The 18725-nt window shown below is 40.5% G+C and overlaps 2 protein-coding genes across 4 annotated transcripts in view; one reads left to right on the plus strand and one right to left on the minus strand.

The window, feature by feature from the left end:
- The first annotated feature begins 5586 nt into the window (after window positions 1-5586).
- On the plus strand, window positions 5587-13284 carry myoc (myocilin). Of its 2 annotated transcripts, XM_030132997.1 has the most exons (6): window positions 5587-6264; window positions 6298-6304; window positions 9669-9734; window positions 9813-9905; window positions 11832-12043; window positions 12134-13284. In XM_030132997.1, the coding sequence occupies exons 1-6, from the start codon at window positions 5815-5817 to the stop codon at window positions 12713-12715; spliced, it is 1410 nt and encodes a 469-aa protein (XP_029988857.1). In that variant the 5' UTR covers window positions 5587-5814; the 3' UTR covers window positions 12716-13284. The 2 variants fall into 2 exon arrangements, with proteins under 2 accessions (XP_029988857.1, XP_029988856.1); XM_030132996.1 differs by having other exon boundaries at window positions 5587-6304.
- Window positions 13285-16772: 3488 nt separating this feature from the next.
- prrc2c (proline-rich coiled-coil 2C) overlaps window positions 16773-18725 on the minus strand; it is a 30346-nt gene continuing 28393 nt past the window's right edge. Inside the window, exon 33 of one of the 2 annotated variants that reach the window (XM_030131374.1) lies at window positions 16773-18706. In XM_030131374.1, coding sequence (XP_029987234.1) covers window positions 18446-18706 — 261 coding nt within the window. In that variant the 3' untranslated portion in view covers window positions 16773-18445. The remainder of the gene's footprint in view (window positions 18707-18725) is intronic. The other variant, XM_030131373.1, reaches the window with a different exon arrangement.

Below are 18725 nucleotides of genomic sequence, written 5' to 3' on the forward strand. Positions count from 1 at the left end.
AAACTGAAGTGAAATTATTAAATAGCTAGATTTTTTTCCCTGCTAAAATTGGTAAAAAATGTAATAACATGAGTTTATTTAACTTAACCCAGTGCTACTTCTGTGGCAGTTCCCAAATGAATTCTTCTCTATTTTTAACTTTCTTAAGGGATTTATCATCATTTATTATAATATTATGCGCAGGGATTTTCCTATATTTAATTTACTGTTCATGTACATGTCCATAAAAGTTCAGATTAAAGTCAAAGGTTATTATAACAGAAACCGAGAAAACTGACTTTCTCAGTAAAATACATCATTAACTGAACATAAATCGAGTGTGTCCATCCACTGTTATTGATCCAACTCCATGGGTTTTACTAGTGAATCAATGTTGTAGAAGATGACAGTGTTTCCACGTTCACTACGGAGCCTCTGAACATCCAAATGGGTCATATCTGATGACCATGAAACGATGACAAACTGCATTTTACACCAATTATTTACATGTATTTAAAGGATTAGTGGATCAACAGATAATAAATATTTTAGATGTCAGTGGATGTTTAGGTCTTCATGGGTTAATATTACTCTGGGTTATTTATGGAATCAGTGCTGTGTTTATTAATATCCTTAAATATCTCTATAATGTTAGTCTCAATGTGTATTTCCTTTCATTTTCCCAGCAGCTCTTCCCCATGTTTATTTACCTCTAGCTCCTGAGTGTCTGATTCAGTCCTTCATTTCACGTGTCCTCCCACCTTCCTTTTAGTTTCTCATCTGTAACATATTTCCTGTGAGAGGACGTGTCCAAACTGTGAACGCCGCAGTTGACTCCTGCAAATCAAACACATATTGTACGGTTCATCATCCAGGACGCCCAGTCTGAGGTTCAATCAGCTGTTTGACGGAGGCAGGAGGTTCTGTACACTTGTTCAGCTTCTGAGAGCTGTCGATGCCCTCCGCGCTCTTTGACCTCTGACCTCCTCCGGGTTAAAGATATGGGTCAGGTGATCGAGGCCTGCGGAGATGAAGGCATGCGGAGTCAGCCAGGAGAGACTGTAAGGAACCCAAACAAATCTACAGGATAAGTTGTAAGCAGTAAACTGAGGATTGTGGGTCTGCGTGCGTCTTTTGAGAAAGTGTCTTACTTTGAAATCTTTCTTCCTGCCTCTGCAAATAAAAAAGAAATCATCTCCACATCATGTGACGGTGGAAGTGAGCCTCCCAGGCAGCGCTTCAAAGTGTCTGTGATACTGTGTTAAAGCAAACAGACGAGAGGGAAGACGAGAGGCGGGCTACACCAAATCCACCCAGACGGCAAGTCAACACGGAGATGAATGACTTCACACAGTATGTTCAGACTGTATTACACTTATTTACAATAGTTTTCACACTACGTCTCAATCTCACAGCCATTTCTGCAAAACACTCGACATATTCACCTCATCAGTCGACTGTGGGAACTAAACTTGTGCTTTGAACCAAGCGCACTCAATGATCACAGTTCACCTTTTTGGACAATTAGGATGAAGTAAGTTTTAGTCGACAGCCTAACAAATATACACTGTTACCCATAGAGTTGGAATAAAATGTTTTTACCTCTTTTGATGAAATGATTGCAACAATGTGCTTTATTTTTGATAGATTACACTGGGTTACAAAAAAATGTTTTTTGCAAGTTGTCTAGGTTTTTTCAACTGAATTAGGACCATTTTGCACCGCTAAATCCAAAAATGACATCTGTTTTTCTCAATCAGGTCAGGTTTATTTTTGCTAATTTGATTTTGAAAAATTTGATCTTCTCACAAAATTGATTACATTTTTGTGACTTTATCTGTTGATTTTTTATATACAGGGTGTCCCATAAGTCTCCATACATAGGAGACATAATACATATGGTTCTAACATGTATTTCTTTATAGTTCTTCAGCAGTGGAGGACACGCATTGAAATGTGTTCCCGACAAAATGGCAGTCATATAGAGCATATTATATACATAAAAATGGTTTATGTCAAGAAACGTTTATTTTTCCTATGTATGGAGACTTATGGGACACCCTGTAGTTCTCACCCAAAATAGGTTTTAAGAGAAAAAAAATCATTTCACAGCAGATGTAGCAGAATACGTCAGGCTTATTTTTGCAAGATCTTCTAGTCGAAGCCATTTCATTCACCTGTAATATTAAAAAAAACTCAATCATAAATTGGCAAAAGTAAAATCTTCAGAACTCATTTATTGCAAGAAATATGAAAGAATTTTGTATCATATGATGTGAAAATGCCCATAAATGTAAGCAAAAATGTTAAAAAGCCAATACATAGCATAGTTCAGAAAGTTGACCTGATTGAGCAAAACTAATGTGATTTTTGGATTCAGCACACCAAAATTATCCTAAATCAGCTCAAAAAACTTAAACAATAAATTTGTTTTTGACCAGTGTTATGTGTAACTGGGACTGGGAAATCATTGCTCCAGATGAACCCATAAAGACCCAAACAGCCACCTGTGACCAAAAATACTGATCTAAACTGTTTAATACCTGTTGATCCACTAATCCTACAAATACATGTAAATAACTGGTGGAAAATACAAGTTGTCATCTTTTCACGGTCATCAGACATGACCCATTTGGACGTTCAGAGGCTCCGTAGTGAATGTGAAAACACTGTCATCTTCTACAGCATTGATTCACCAATAAAACCCATGGAGATTGATCAATGACAGTGGATGGATATGCTTATTTTTATGTTCAGTTAATGATATATTTTGCTGAAAAAGTAACGTTTTCTTCAGTTTTCTCTGTTTCTGAAGTAATAACTCTCAACTTTTATCTGAGCTTTAACCGTTTCATGCATGAATTATGAGAACCTTAGTCAATTTTTTTTTTTCTTGAGTGTTTTTATTACTCTTTAGGCACTTTTTGTTTTTTTTATGAACCTATTTTTTGTGGAATTACAAAAATGTCCACTCAGCTGGACACCATGCATTTAATTTTTGAAGCAAAGAAATGTGCATTTAAAACTCATCATCAGAAAGTGATATACTGTGTGAAAACTATGACATAAAAACATTTTTAATGAGCGCTAATCATATGTTTTCTCACATTTTTTTCATACTCTAATACTAGTTATTACTCATTTCATGGAAATAATGTCCTCCTGAGACCCAGGAAATTGACAATTTTAGCTTTTTTACCTTAAAAAAATTGTCTTGATTGGAAACTACATAATGCAACAGTTTTTTCAGATACATTTTAAAAATTATTTTTATTTATTGATTGATTTTTTTTTTTAATGCAATGTCCTTTGTAATGGACAATATTTTTTAAGTTAAACTGTCAAACTTTTATCCCCTGCAGAGGACAAAATGCATTGCTGGGTCTCAGGAGGATATGCAATAAGAAAAAAAGAAAAAAAAGAAACTTTTTGTTTCAGAAAACTGTTAATTACAGTCTAATAACAATTAGCAATTGATTTACACTAAAACATGTTACTGCAGATCAGGTTTATCAAGAGTGGCAAAGTTACAATAATGGTATGAATTGCAGTGTATGGGATAATGATGCATAAGCTCCACTGTGTTGGCTGATATGGAGCTAAAACAACAAAAGCCATGAATATACAAGAGAACAGCTGTAGAATAACTGTCCATTGTAGTGACCACTGTGCATGAAAGGGTTAATGAACATCTATATGATCAGTGAATTAAATATAGAAAAATATCTGATTTTCAATGAAAAAAGGCAAAATGCAAAGGATAAGATTCATTTGGGAACTACCACAAAAGTCGCACTGGGTCCTTATGGGTTAAAGGTGATTACTGATGTGTATAAATAGGAATAAAAAGCAGAATCTGTTTGAAAAGAAAATGATTTCAACTTTATAGGCAACATAGAAACGACATTATACAGCAATGATTGTATTAGGAAGGTTATTATGACTGTGCATATGCATTTCTGAGTCTCTGTAAGAAGATAAAACTACAATATACCGGAAATATGTAAACAGTCTTTTTTAAAACTCAGAAAAAACACAGATAGAAGGTGGCAGGTGTTCACTCTAAATCTGACTTGGACTCTTTTGCGCAGACAATGTGAGATTTACTGCACTGGTCTTCTGGCTTTATTCAACACGTGTCAAATGTTTCTTATTGTCTGGACTACTTTTAAGTACAGGAGAGGAGAGCCCATTAAATACAGACTTTTTGACTGTATAAACCATTTAGCTCTGACTTTTATGTGTTTTAATACTTTGCATGTATTTCTTTGGTATTTTAGAAAGAGAGACAAAAATGTATACTCATTGGAACACTACAAAACCAACAAAGCTCAAGGTAGACAAAGGTTTTCTATAATTCACGTTGGAGTTCTTTCTTTTTTTTTTGCGCATTAATATCCGCACAAGTGTTTCTATTTGCTTTGGAATATGCATGTTTATAGACATATCTGTTGATATTTTATCCTCTTTGGTTTATATAATCCTATGAGTGCAACAAAAAGACATTTAAGAGGTGTTTTTTTTTTTTATAATTCAAGTTTCTACTGGAGTTTTCACTTGGTACATGACAATCGTACAATGCTGCTTAGTGTTAACAAACAGGGCTTTTATACATAAATGAAAAGTATCAAGAATGCTACAAAGCGTGGAAGTTCTTAAAAAGAAAAAATATATAAATAAATAAATAGAAGCTAGAGGGAAGTAATTCAGCTATCATCCCGCTGACTGGCAGTCATAGTTATGTAAGACCGGAATAGCTCCCGAACTGGTGCTGTGGTCTCATCCTTATTGTTAAGAGTTTGTTTTTGGTGTCATGATACCTAAAGTCTGCAAAACTTTTATGTGCTTCCAAGATTTCCATTGACGCTCTAGAGCCCCTGCTTTAGTTTGACAGTTTTCATTCTAAGGGAATTTTGCATCAAACATTAACTAATGAACTCACCTTTTAAAGCAAAACTGTTTAAAGCGAAGAGTTTTGTGAAAAATGTGAAAATAAAAACTAGAAAAACCCATTTTCAATCGGGGGTTCACAATGTTCATTGACACATAATCTGTTCACAACAAACCCGGTCTCAGCTGAGGTGACTGACTCCATACATGCCGGGGTCAGCATCAGGTATCTAGACTTCCATGACCTCGACCCCTCGTAATGACCGTCCTTATCAGCTTCTTGCGTCATGTCTTGGCCCCCTGCCAATACGAAAGGGGACACCGGGCTCTCAGGAGGTAATCGAATCCAACAGGGACCTGCTTTCCCTGCTGCTGAGGCCAAACGTCAGCCTCAGGAGTTGTATCAGAGGGAGTTTCTGCACATTAGACGTCCACAGTGAAGATATTGTTTTAACTGATACTGAACATATGATAGTGAGTGATTCTGCTGCGTCCCCGGAGACACAGAAACAATAGAAAATGTGATGTTTTTAACCTCAAAACATGCATCATTCCATCACTTTCTGTTTTTTTTTCTCTTACTCTGCCCCCCCCTTCCACTTTTCTCCCTTTCTCCCCTCCCTCCCTCCCTTTCACCTCTCCTCTCTTCCTCTTTCCCTCCTTCCGTCCCTTCCAGATTGTATAAATATCTGTGAGCTGTTGAGGAGAGCTCAGAGTTACAGACCTGTCCAGAGGAGAGACAGAGGAGAGAAGAACAAGAGAGGGGAGGAGAAAAAAGAAGCACCAACAAGAGCTGGAAAACAAGAGACACCTGAGAGACGAGTGGGACAAAAGACATTTGGGAGATTGTAGATGTTACAGGACAGAGGTGAAGAGTAAATTACCAGACAGTAAAGAAGACAAAGAATCATCCAAGGAGAGTTTTTAAAGTAAACCATCTGCAGCATGTTCCTTCTTCTCTTGTTGTGCATGTGGGGTCTTCTGCTGCAAGGGGACGCTCAGGACCGAGCGTCTCTGTGGAGAGGCAACGACAGAAGTGGGCGATGCCAGTACACCTTCTCTGTGCCCAGCCCCGTGGAGGCCAGCTGCCCACAGAGCGGAGGTCCAGAGGTGGAGGCTCTGAAGGCTAGACTCAGCCTCCTGGAGGTGCTGGTGTCCAGGCTGACCGGAGGGGACGCCACCACAGGCCCCCAGGGGTCCAGACCCAGAGCCCAGCCTGACCTCCAGGAGGCTCTGAACAGGGCAGTGGGGGAGAGGAACCTGCTGCAGGGGGAGAAACAGCGTCTGGAGAGGGAGCTGGAGGGGCTTCAACACAGGATGGAGGAGATGAGAAGGGAGACGGAGAGGCTGAGGAACAGACCCTGTCCTCCGCAGACCCCCATGGTGCCACCCAGCCCCCCTCTGCAGGACGGTGGCCTGATGAGACCTTCTGGTGGTAAGAGATACACCAAAACTATTGCACAAATGTACAGCCATCAGACAACAGTGCACCGCTTAGTGACATTTATAGAGAAAAACATTTACTCATCTATCAGCACTCATTTCCATCTTTTAGCCACATGTGAGAACTCGGCGTGTTTTGTTCTATTTAAGTCCCTCCTGTTCATCCTGCAATTAAGACGCCCCTCTAGATGAGCTCATTGCCCACAGACAGGTCGCCTTTCAGCTCAAATGTGTATTTGGTGACTCAGACCGAAGGATAACGGGTTAATAGAAGCAGAGAAGTGATGACACCCTAATGTCATATATGGAATACCATGCACATATAGAGCTAAATTCCACCACGGTGTCTCACCATGGGGATCCAATGGGGGTAAATGAATGTTTCTAGCAGGGTTATTTTAGTTAACAACAACTAAAATTAAAACTAGGGGACAAAAAATAGTTTTGTTTGAAGAAATAAATAAAAAATGTCTGAATAAGTCAATAAAATTAGTAAATAATGTAACAAGAAGTAGAACTAAATAGAATTGCTGGTTCATTAGACTTCAGTGTTCTCCAATGTTAATGTTTTGTTATGTAAAATGATCAAATGGCTTTGTGCAATTTTTAGTTAAATCAGTTGTTTTATAAATCATATTTGCTGTCATACATTCTTTGTCTATGTGTGAGTGAATGAATAATGGATCACTAATGTAAAGCACTTTGGGTACCTTGAAAAGAGCTATAGAAACCGAATCTGTTATTATTATTATTATCATTATTACTATAATTACCATCTTGACCTTCTATAAATCATTTCCCTATAAAATCTGACACACTGAAACTAAATAGATTAAATCTAAGTGGAATGACTGAATAAAAATAAAAGCACATGTAATTATCATTATAACTTTGAGTTCTGCTGGAAGAAGTATTAGTGAATCTGTTTAAAGAGTATGTATGTAATACAGAATACATATGTGGTATTAATGCCTGTTTGTGTATATTGTGTGTGTATTCATGTGTTGATGCGCATGTTTTGAGTCTGCAAAGACATTTGGTTCAGGTTTCTGCTCCCTGCTTCCTGCCTGCATTTAGGAGAGATGGTGTTGGGCCAAAGAGGGTTGGCTTTTATATTTATGTTCAGATCCTGCTCTCTTTATGACTGGTGTTTCCCTCCGCATGGCGAGCAGGGCGCGAATAGCCCAGAGGGGAGGGGAAGAGGGGGAGAGGGGGAGAGGGGAAGGGAGGCTGAAATGTGATGCATGCTGTGGAAGTGGAGGTTCCGTGTCCAGGTCTCATCTTAGAGCTTTTGATGACGCCAGACACAGAAACCCTGGTGTCTGAGGGGTTTGGTTAGGATGGTAGGGGCTTGGAGCCAAGAACATTATACTTCCAGGGGTGAGAGGACTTCATAGAGCTTCAGAGTTATCTTGGAGTCAGTAAGGATAAGCTCTGGAATTCTGTTTGTTTGTAGTAGCCAAACATCCATCTAATTACCCCTGGTGCTCCTCCATTCACCCCCCCAACTCTCTTTCTTTTTGCTTTTACTCTGTGAATCTCTTGCTTGTAAAGCTCAGAGTGCCAGCGGCAGTAAATCCTTCTGTACGAACCCCCCCCCTGCCAGACATCCACCAGATTATGTTCTTTTTTTCCTGCATTCTCCAGTTTATCTGCTCAGCTCCTCATGCTTGCACCTGCAAAATGAAATGCGGGGGGTGGGAGTGGGGGGCTCGTCGAGGCAGAATACTGCCACATAATTTGCCATAAAAAGTTGTTGTAGCACCTTACATCAGGGTGCATATTCACTATTGAGTGGTTACATATTAACAAACATACTAGTAGCATATTGGTTCATTATAAAACACCTGTTACTGTTTTATTCTCTGTAACCATATTCTACAACTACTATGCAATTTTTCCCCTCTGTAGCATTAAAGTGACTGCTTATTGTAAGTAAGTAATAAGTAATACAGGACTTTATTGTACTTGAATTAATGTCAAGGATACACAGACATTATAAGACCTATGCTGAGCAAAAAATATTATGATATTTAACCTTCTATACTTACTGTCAATAGGCAGCAATTACAAGGTTATTGAAGGAAATCCGTTGGTGTTAAAGAACTAGTAGTTGTAGAATATGGCTTTTGCATTAAAGATCTAATATGCTATTAATATAATGTCAATAACAACTATTTAACAATGAATATGCACCTTAATATAAAGTATCAAAATGATAGACTAGAAACCATGTGTGACCCAGGTGCAAAATGCTTCATGTTAAAGGTGCCCATGGACCCAAATAAGATGTAACGGCTCTGAGCAGAGGTCGATTGGTTTGCTGCCTCTTTTATTACCTCAGGAACCTCTGACCTGTCCGGTCAATGAGGCCCACGGTACACTGCCATCCCAAACAAAGATGCAGGAAATGAAGACGCATATGGCGCACACACACACCCACACATACAAGCAAAGGGACGTTAGAAGAATGTGTCTGTTTACCTGTAATGATGATAAATGGCAGTGTCTCATGGGAACTGCAGTTAAGAGTAAGCCCTTAAACGTGCTTGTAACCCTCAGAAACACTCCTGACACTTTGTTTGTTGTTATTTGTCACCGTAACCTTTACACACAGACTCAACCTTTGCCTTTAGCCTTTCTAAACAGCGCTGCTTTTTGTCATCTGCTCCATTACCGCTAACATGCTCCACCAGCTTCATCAACCCTCAGAATCAACATCAGCTTCCAGATGCTAGTGTTTAATGTGTTCTCCATCATTAGGAATCATTATGCTGCTGAATTCACAGGACGCTGCACGTGCAAAAGCACAGGGGGGCACGTGCTCACACTAACACACTATCTACATCTACTGTATTTTCATATGAAACCCATTTTAAGAGCTCATGCTTCTTCTTTTGTTTGATCCTTGAAGGAGTTTACAAGATCCAGACATTGTTTGACAGTGTTTACGTCTTAGAGTAATGGTTTTAAGAAGGAGCCAAATGAGGAAATAAGGGGAAGGTTTGGAGGGTAAATGCGAGGGCTGACAGGGGGAATTATGAAAGTGAAGGCTGATATATGGCAGTGAGATGAGGGAATGCGGTCCAAAAGGCTGGTTTGAAGATCTGAAGCTCTTCCTGTGGTTGGATGGGGTGTCAAGCGTGTCATGTGTGTTATGGTCGGCCAATCTACCGACTGTCTGACTCCAGGGCAGCTGGGAATTCATTCAGGGGTGTTTGTTTCCTGCTGTCACATTCTCTGCTGTCAGTAGTGCCACAGCCACGTTTGGGTACACAAACAAACTCCCCAAACTATTGTAAAGTAGTTGATATAAAGCATGAAAGAAAAGACTAAACTGTTATGTGTGTCTTCAGGATCTGGTTCACTGTCTCACCTGATGAACAGGCCCAACAGACAGGGCGACAGCAGCAGCTTGAGAGGTGAGACAAAACCCACCTTTACACAGTCTCCTCCACCTTGATGTTCGCTTTACATCTCACTCCATCTCTTGTGGTCAGACTCGGCGTGGCAGTACGGACCTCCAGGTTTCCAGGAGCTGAAGGCTGAGGTGACAGAAGTACCTGCACCTGATGGCTCTGAGGACAACACAGGTCTGTCGACTCTAATTTATGCATTTCAGCATTAGACGTTTACAATTTGTCCCTTTAAGTCTTAATATAAATCTCGTGTGCTGCAGCAAGGGGTTGTTTTGTGATTGATGCTGTAACTCAAGCAGTTTTATAGTCGTCCATAAATGGTCAGTGATGTTAACACATCATTTGTCGTTAAGGAGATAAACCCTTCAAAACAGTGGTATGGTCCTTTAAATCCAAGTGGCAACTAATACTCCTGTCACTCCACCCTCCTCCCACTGTGTCCATCTGACCTAGCAAACATGACACTCAGCCCCCTCCCCTGCTGACAGCCTCAAAGCAAATACTGCTATTAATACTGCAGCATTTGGGGCGAGAATACCTCAGTCATGCCAATGCATAGGTATGAGAGCCTGAGTTTCATTTTGGACTCCTGGATGTAAAAGGAAAGCACCCCTAACAAGGATGTCACAATAAGTGTAAAAATGCCGCCCCCCCCCCCCCCCCCCCCCTCTCTCCTCCAACCACATCACAGGCTGCACCGCTGAGCAGGTTTTCATTGTTTGGGTGATCTTTATAGAACACATGCAGTCGACACGTGAAGTCATTTAATCTCCGATGATGAGAGGGATCATGGAAATGGGTGTATTTTTAAGACATCCTCCTATCTGTCGCCTAAATCCGGTGTTACGTCCTGGACCTGAGAGCGGGCGTGTATTTTAGGATGTGGTAAATATACAGCCTGGCTTATCGTTTTCACAGTAAGAGAAGCGGAGAGAGGGGAACTTCTGCCCAGGATGAGTTGTAGCACAGCTGCTCTGCTCATGGTGACTCAGATGAGTTGAGGTTAACACAGACGTCAGGCAGCATCTTCAGATCCACGAGGAGAAACCATGATCTCCTCACACTCCTCAGCAGCTCTCAGATCACCTTTATCCTCCTGAAACCACACACTTGTCTCATGATTTCACCTAAACAGCACAATCACCATAAGGAAAGGTTATCATGACTAGACCAGGATTACTGCTTTATGTTTAACTCTAACATCAGTCATCTGTGACGTCGGATCACATCACAGTGCTGCGGCGAACCTCAAATCTTAACCCATAAAGACCCAAACATCCACCGTAGACCAAAAGCATCTAAACTGATCTAAACTGTTTAATACCTGTTGATCCACTAATCCTATCAATACATGTAATAATTGGTAGAAAATGCAGTTTGTCATCATTTCATGGTCATCAGATATGACCCATTTGGACGTTCAGAGGCTCCGTAGTTAACGTGGAAGCACCGTCATTTTCTACAACATTGATTCACCAGTAAAACCCATGGAGTTGGATCAATGACAGTGGATGGATAAACTTGTTTTTATGTTCAGTTAATGATATATTTGTTGAAAAAGTCAGTTTTTCTTCAGTTTTCTTTGTTTCTTATATAATAACCCTCAACTTTAATCTGAGCTTTTATGAACATCTACATGATCAATGAATTAAATATAAGAAAATACTTGATTTTCACTGAAAATTTGCAAAATACAGAGGATTATAATATAATAAATGCTGATAAATCACTTAAGAAAGGTTAAACAGAGAGAAAAATTCATTTGGGAGCAAAATTCACAAAAATCACACTGTCTTTATGGGTTAAATAGAGTTTTGGATTTGTAGCTCTTGCTTAGACTTCAGTGAATTGAACTGAACTGCAAAAAATCCAAAGAAATTCAGTTTTACAACCTATTTGGCCTAAAAAAAAGTCAGTAAATGATTGTGTGTGCTGATGCCGGAGCAGATATAAGATCTCTAAGCCCCTGGATGAAGAGATCTTGTATTTCAATGGGACTTTCTAGGCTAAAAGAAGGATAACTAAGTCTTAAAAGTCCCACTCTAGTATGCTCTCTGTGTCAGGTAGTCTTCAATCATTCCCTTTTCCTCTTGCTGTCAGGTTGTGGAGATCTGGTTTCAGTGGCCGAGCCGGTCACTCACAGGAAGGCTGACAACATCGCGGGCAAATATGGTGTTTGGATGCAGGACCCTGAAGGTGTGTCCCCGTATGGATCCAGTATGGTGTGGCGCATTGACACCGTTGGCTCTGAAGTCAGGCAGCTGTTTGGATACGACGACATGGAACAACTCTCCAAAGGTTTCCCATCTAAAGTAGGTGCCACATGCCGAATATGGATTGACTGGAATATGGGATTTATCTGAGGGTATTAAAAGGTATCGGCTCATGTTTTCCTGTAACAGGTTCTTCTGTTGCCGGACCCGGTGGAGGGGACTGGAGCCACCATGTACCGAGGCTCCTTGTACTACCAGAGGCGTCGTAGCCGGACCCTCATCCGCTATGACCTGTCTTCTGAGAGCATCGCAGCCCGCCGTGAACTTCCCCACGCTGGATTCCATGGCCAGTTCCCCTACTCGTGGGGAGGCTACACGGACATTGACCTGTCTGTGGATGAGCAGGGGCTGTGGGCCGTCTACTCCACCAGCAAGGCCAAGGGCGCCATCGTGATCTCCCAGCTGGATCCGCACAGTCTGGAGGTGAAGAAGAGCTGGGAGACGAACATCAGGAAGAACTCTGTGGCCAACTCCTTCATCATCTGTGGCAGGTTGTACACCGTGGCCAGCTACACAGCGACCGACACCACCATCAACTACATGTACGACACCACCACCAGCCAGGGGAAAGCCGTGGCCATCCCCTTCAAGAACAAGTACCGCTACAACAGCATGATCGACTACAGCCCGGTACAGAGGAAGCTGCTCGCCTGGGACAACTTCCACATAGTCTCCTACGACCTGAGGCTGGGTCGCCAACAGGCCAACTGAGGCAAACGTGGCGTGACTGGTGAAAAGTGACATTTGCTCACCTGCTCCTGCTTCAGAGACTCAAAGTTTTAGAGCGTAACGCGGGTGGTAGCCGTAACTATAACCGAGACACCGAGTTTAGAAAAGCCCGCCAAAGTCCACCCGCCAAAGTCCACAGACAAATCAGTACGTATGAGGAACAGTATCCCCTGCAGGTCTGATTTTAGTTCTTCAGTGGGAGGGTTTCTGATGTGGCACGGTCCACAAACATGTTTTTAGAGGAAATATTTTTGTACTGCCTTTAAACCCGATGTATGATGTTGTTCTTTTATGTGATATTCCATATATATATATATAAAAATATATTTGAGGTCTAAAAAATAGTGCATTTCTTCAGCTAAGTGGGATGAAAAATGCATAAAATATCCACAACACCAAGACGACTGTGGTACTACCCTCCCCAGTGTTTCAACAGTCAACATAAACTGCTCTCACTCAGCATGTATTGAAATATTGCATGTACATGTACATTGTAGTCCTCATTGATACTGTTGCAATTTAACAAGAAATAAACTACTCGCTAAATTATACCAGGATGTGTTTAATACTTCATTTTGCACCTCAGAGAGTGGTGTCAATGTTTTATTATTTTATTTGACGTGTTTGGGTTCATTGTTGTCAGTGCATCACTGGTCTACAACTAAAACACCTCCAGAATAAAAGTAGAGTAGGTTAGTAGAGTCACTAATAAAGAAGAATTAAGTCAAAAATGCTGGTTGTCTGTAGTTTCCATATCACTGTCTTGGGTCAAAATGTGAAAATTTGAGATTCAATGAAAGAATGTGTTTTATTATAAAGGGATCTTTGTCTCAAAGCCACCTGATTAACTTCCAAACAGTCTGCACATCACAATATATTCACTTTACAGGTTCTTTGATGTGGAATATCTACTATATAAATGTACACAAACCACTAAACAGGGTGTCCCATAAGTCTCCATACATAGGAGACATAATACATTCCATACATATATGGTTCTAACATGTATTTCTTTATATTTCTTCTTTATAGTTCTTTAGCAGACACGCATTGAAATGTGTTCCCGACAAAATGGCAGTCATATAGAGCATATTATATAAATAAAAATGGTTTATGTCAAGAAACGTTTATTTTTCCTATGTATGGAGACTTATGGGACACCCTGTATATGTGAAACTAGGGCGTAGACCCGTGGGGATCCACAGGTTCTAGATGTGGTAGTGTTTATGCTGTTGTTATTCGTGCATGCTGTACCGCATTTGTCCCCCTGTCACCGCCAAAGCGTTCTGGTCATAGCAACGTGATTGTAAAGCTATTGTATTCCAAAATTACTAATATCTCCCAAAATATTGGTCCTATCAACTTGCTGTTTTTGCTAGTTTCTTCCGTGACCAAAAACACGTTAATGTGCCAAACTGCAGCAATCAGCTCTATCTGGGTTTTATGCGAATCATTGGACACACACATACATATGCACACAGACACCACTTGGCTTTTATAATATCGATAGCACTCGCATCTGGTAACCACCCCTTTTGTCATTTGTTTTCCAATTCAAATGATTAAAGTATGTAAGATTTAGCACATTTAATCTCTGTGGCAGATAATTAAAAAAAAAAAAAAAAAAGTAGACAAGTGTTATGTAAGCTCTTTAATTTGTAACTAAATAAAATGCAAGTACAATGTTTGAGATATATTGGAGTAGAAGTAGAGTGAAGCTGGATGCATTGGAAATACCACCACATCCTAATATTCTAATGGACGCACTGACCACGGCATCATTTCGATGAGTGAATGCCACGTCACAACATGTTGATGATGGGGTGTCGGGCCGCTGCGTGAAGTCTTCTCCAGCACATCCCAAAGACTCTCAAGGTGGTTCAGGTCTGGACTCTGTGGTGGCCACCCTGATGCACCTGTCACTCTGGAACAGGGTCATCAGACCACATGACCTTTTTCTACTGAAACACAGTCCAGCCTTCATGCTCTGTAACTGATGGTTGTTAAAATGAGAATCTACTCACTGCATCAGTGAGGGTTAAAGAACTTGCTGCAGCTGAAGCTTATTCATCCCTGCAATGATCATCCTCTATTAGGCGCTCAACTACTTGCTTAGTTAAATCCTGATGTGGACTTTTGTTTTGCCAGGCAACTCCAAAACGACGAGTTTGGGCAGTATGAAAAATGCAGATTAAAAAAATGCCACAATATAAAAATTTACTTTTACTTTACTGTACTATTAACTTTACTGTTAATATAAATACCAAATTTCTTATTTTTTCATTTTTCACTTGTTTGTGGTTTTTCTACCTGTCGTTTCCTCTGCACTTGCTTGTTGTGTTGCTGCTGTGAAATTTCCCCACGGTGGGATAAATAAAGACATGTCTTTTCTTAATTTGTAATTATAGATCCATATCTGACATTTCATCCTGCAACACATTCAAGAAAAAGTTAGAAAAGTAAAGAATTTACCACCTACCGTTTCTTTTCACAACATTAAATCAAGGTTCCTACAGGTTTCTACAAATTAAATGCAAGATTTTTTAAGACCTTTCAAAAACTACTTAGAACAGAATTTAATGCCTATTTCATGGTCATACTGACAAAAAAATCATGACTCCTAGAATTGAGGAAAATGTATTTATTTACTCCAACACCTTGATGCGCACTGTTCCGAGTCATTTGTCACTGGGGACTGCAAAGTTGGCGACAGTTGGTTCCTAATTTCAATATAAATTGTCAGGTTGGAACAGGTGGAACTGAGTCGAATAACTTTACTTTCTTTACAGCTTGGACATTTTATAAACACATTTAAACACAATACAGCCAACAAATTTAAGGCAACATAACTTAAGACCTACCATATCAAATTTAATAACTTTTAAAGACTTTTAAAAGGTATTAAATGTAGATTTGTAAATTCAAGACTGAGGCTTTTTAAGCGGGAACCCTGTAAATAAACATTTGGGGACTGATGGCACCAAGCAATGAAGTGTTACAGGAGTAATTTCATCATTTCTGCAAATGCATTAAGCTCTGGACCAATACAGGGTGTTTGTGGTCATATTTCAGTCCAAAAATGCCCCATGTGTTCTCTTTAGGAGATAACTTGACCCTCTTTTTTTCTCAGCTGTGCCTGTGTGATGTTTACAATATGTGGCTTTCTATTGTTTTGTTGTAATATGCATGAGCGTCCCTGGAAAACATGTCATGTTGAAGGCCGCAAGTGTTGATCCGAAGTCTCACTCCATTTTTCAGAATTAATGGTGCATTAAAGAAGTGGAGATGACCTTTGCTCAGGACAGCCTGAGACCTTAATGGACTGGATGTGGTTGTGGACTCTTTGTTGGCAACAGTCTGGAAGGTCCTTCTTGTCTTCGGTTCACATACGGCATCTGGAGTCCATTTCTTTCAAAAGAAGTCCAGACTGGTTTGACTACAGTCCACATTTCCACTGACTGATGGTCTGTCCCAGATGCCCAGTTCTGCATCCTGGCCTTTTTTGCACTGAAATAGATTCCTTAAATCTTATCATTCTGTTCAGCATCATAGAGGGTGAAATATCCAGGGCCATTTCTGTCTGTCTTTAAAGAATACTGTTTAAACATTTCAATAATTTTCTCACATTTACTGACGAACTGGCAGAACCACCTGTGCTTGTGAAAGACTAGACCTTTCCTGGATGGTACTTTTGTACAAAGTCATGATTACAATCAGCTCCAAATCACATTATTATTTTAAGACATCAGTTCTAAATTCTGTCTTGAATGTGTTGCAGACTGAATGTAAATACACTTCCATTCCTCCCAGTTGAAAAGCTGATCAGAAAAAATATGAAATGTCTTGTATTCCTACTGTCAAAAATGAAACACACATCAAGGTCAGTCCCTTAAAGTGTGCATTAGAATGTAGGGTATTGATTATTGTATTGTAGTGACACCCAGTGGTCATGTCTAGTCTCTGCTGGATGGTGTCACATCCACTCGTCTACTAATGGGGTTTAAAAACAAAAAAACAAAGAGGCACCACTGAAAACATCTCAACCGTATATTATTTTTATTAGTTTCTGTAACCAAACCAAGAGAATGTAAATAAGACCGTACATATTTTAATACAGCGATGAAACCCCTGTACAACAAAAAAAAAAAAAAAATCATTACCCCTCCCTCCCTCATCCATCCATCCATCCTCCTAACAAAGACTCCTCCCCCAGCTAGGGTTGAGGTGAAGAGGACACTCCCCACCTCAGGGTGCATACTACTGTACATTTCTGAAGGACCACAACCCTGAAATGAGAGCATTGTGGGTGGGACAGCCAGCGGAGGTGAGGCAGAGACAGAAAACAGCACTGATTGGTCTCATCAGTAAAGACAACAAAACAATGAGTGTCCTTCTGCTCGAACGCTTCAAAACGTGAGGCTTCTCATTTCATCTTTTTTTTCCTCTCCTCGTTCTGTTCTGTTCCCCTCGATGTGAGGGCTGACGTACACACTCGAGTTTTCTACTTTTTCAACAATCAACTTCTCACGGTTTCTATTCCTCTAAACAGCCCTATCCCGCTATTCTCTAGCTAAGGGCACTGAAATCAGTCAATAGCAGCAGGTCTGGGTGCTTTACAGTTAAGTGTGTGTTTGTGTGTGTGTGTGAGACAGACAGCAAAATGAGTGTGAAAGCAGTGAAGGGGTGTGGGGCAGTAGCCCCGAAACTGAACCGCTGTAAGTAGTGATGATTTCCATCCTTTTGAGTCTGCTCAAAACTCTGCTGCTAAAGCAACAGCAATCCTAAAGGCCGTGACATCATCTCTGCACTGCTTTAACCTTTGGCTAAATTTACAGGAGAGTCCAGCGACACGCTTTCCCCTGTTCATACCACAAACACACACTACCAACACATCAGTAATTCTCAGGCAAGGAGATAAGAGCAGAAGGCAGGAGCATAGGCTCACAGGCAGACTAATCAATAAATCAATCAGATTCAATCAAATGCTGCAATTTCACATTTCCATTATGATAAAACAACAAACATAAAACAAAAAAAGAGACAACAGAATTTCTGATTTAATGTCTCCATTCGAAAACCATGAATGAAACCGTTGAGTGAGACTGTGCATGTGGTAAACAGGTGCATTCATATGTGCACAAGCACAAACCTCTGAATTAGTTGTAATGGGAGAACTGGGCAACATAAAGTGTGCTTCACTAATGACAACTCCTTAAAACTTTGTTCTGACTACAAAAACAAAATCAATTCTTTCTTTTGTTAACAAAACAAGTTTCTCCTATAATATTTGTGATCCTATTTTGGAAAAACAAAATAATGGAACAGAAATCAAGAGCTATAAAAATGGCAAACTCAGCAGCAAATCTCTTTTCAATTTTCTCCCCAACTCGTCCCATCTACTGTCCCAGTAGATCTCTATGGAACAACTTGTGCAGCTGTTGTATCAGCATCTAAATATGATGGAAGAATCCAACTCAAATGCCCCCTTCTGCAGTGGGACAAGACAGGGGAAGAAAGAAGAGGAAGAGAACTATGTATATGCAGGACAAAGCCTACTCTCAAGAACCACCATCTGTATCTATCCAATCCCTCGTCCTCCCCCACACTGTCCCCCAGGGCTGATATGAGGTGGTGACTGAGCGAATGGGGCTAGATTCTCTCTTCCTCTCTTCCATCCATTCATATTGTCATCTGAAGAGGGGGTGTGGCTCTTTACTTGCCCTCTTCTGGTTTGATGGCCTGTGGTTTTATGGGGCCAGTCCGTATGGGCTTGGCTGTGGAGATTGGGGCTTTGTCAGAATCTGGGCGGTCGCTCCCTGTCTGGTGGTTTGGGGCCGGGGTATCAAGAGGGGGCTTTCCCCCCTGGTCAAGTCGAGATGCTTTGCTGACTTGTGGGGCCTTGAGTTGCTGCTGCTGCTGCTGCTCTGAGAAGAACTTATGAGTGGACTGGAGCACCTCAGCCCGCTGCTTTGCCTAAGTGCAGACAAAAAAA

The sequence above is a fragment of the Sphaeramia orbicularis genome, chromosome 4, assembly GCF_902148855.1.
Source record: "Sphaeramia orbicularis chromosome 4, fSphaOr1.1, whole genome shotgun sequence".
Lineage (NCBI taxonomy): Eukaryota > Metazoa > Chordata > Actinopteri > Kurtiformes > Apogonidae > Sphaeramia > Sphaeramia orbicularis.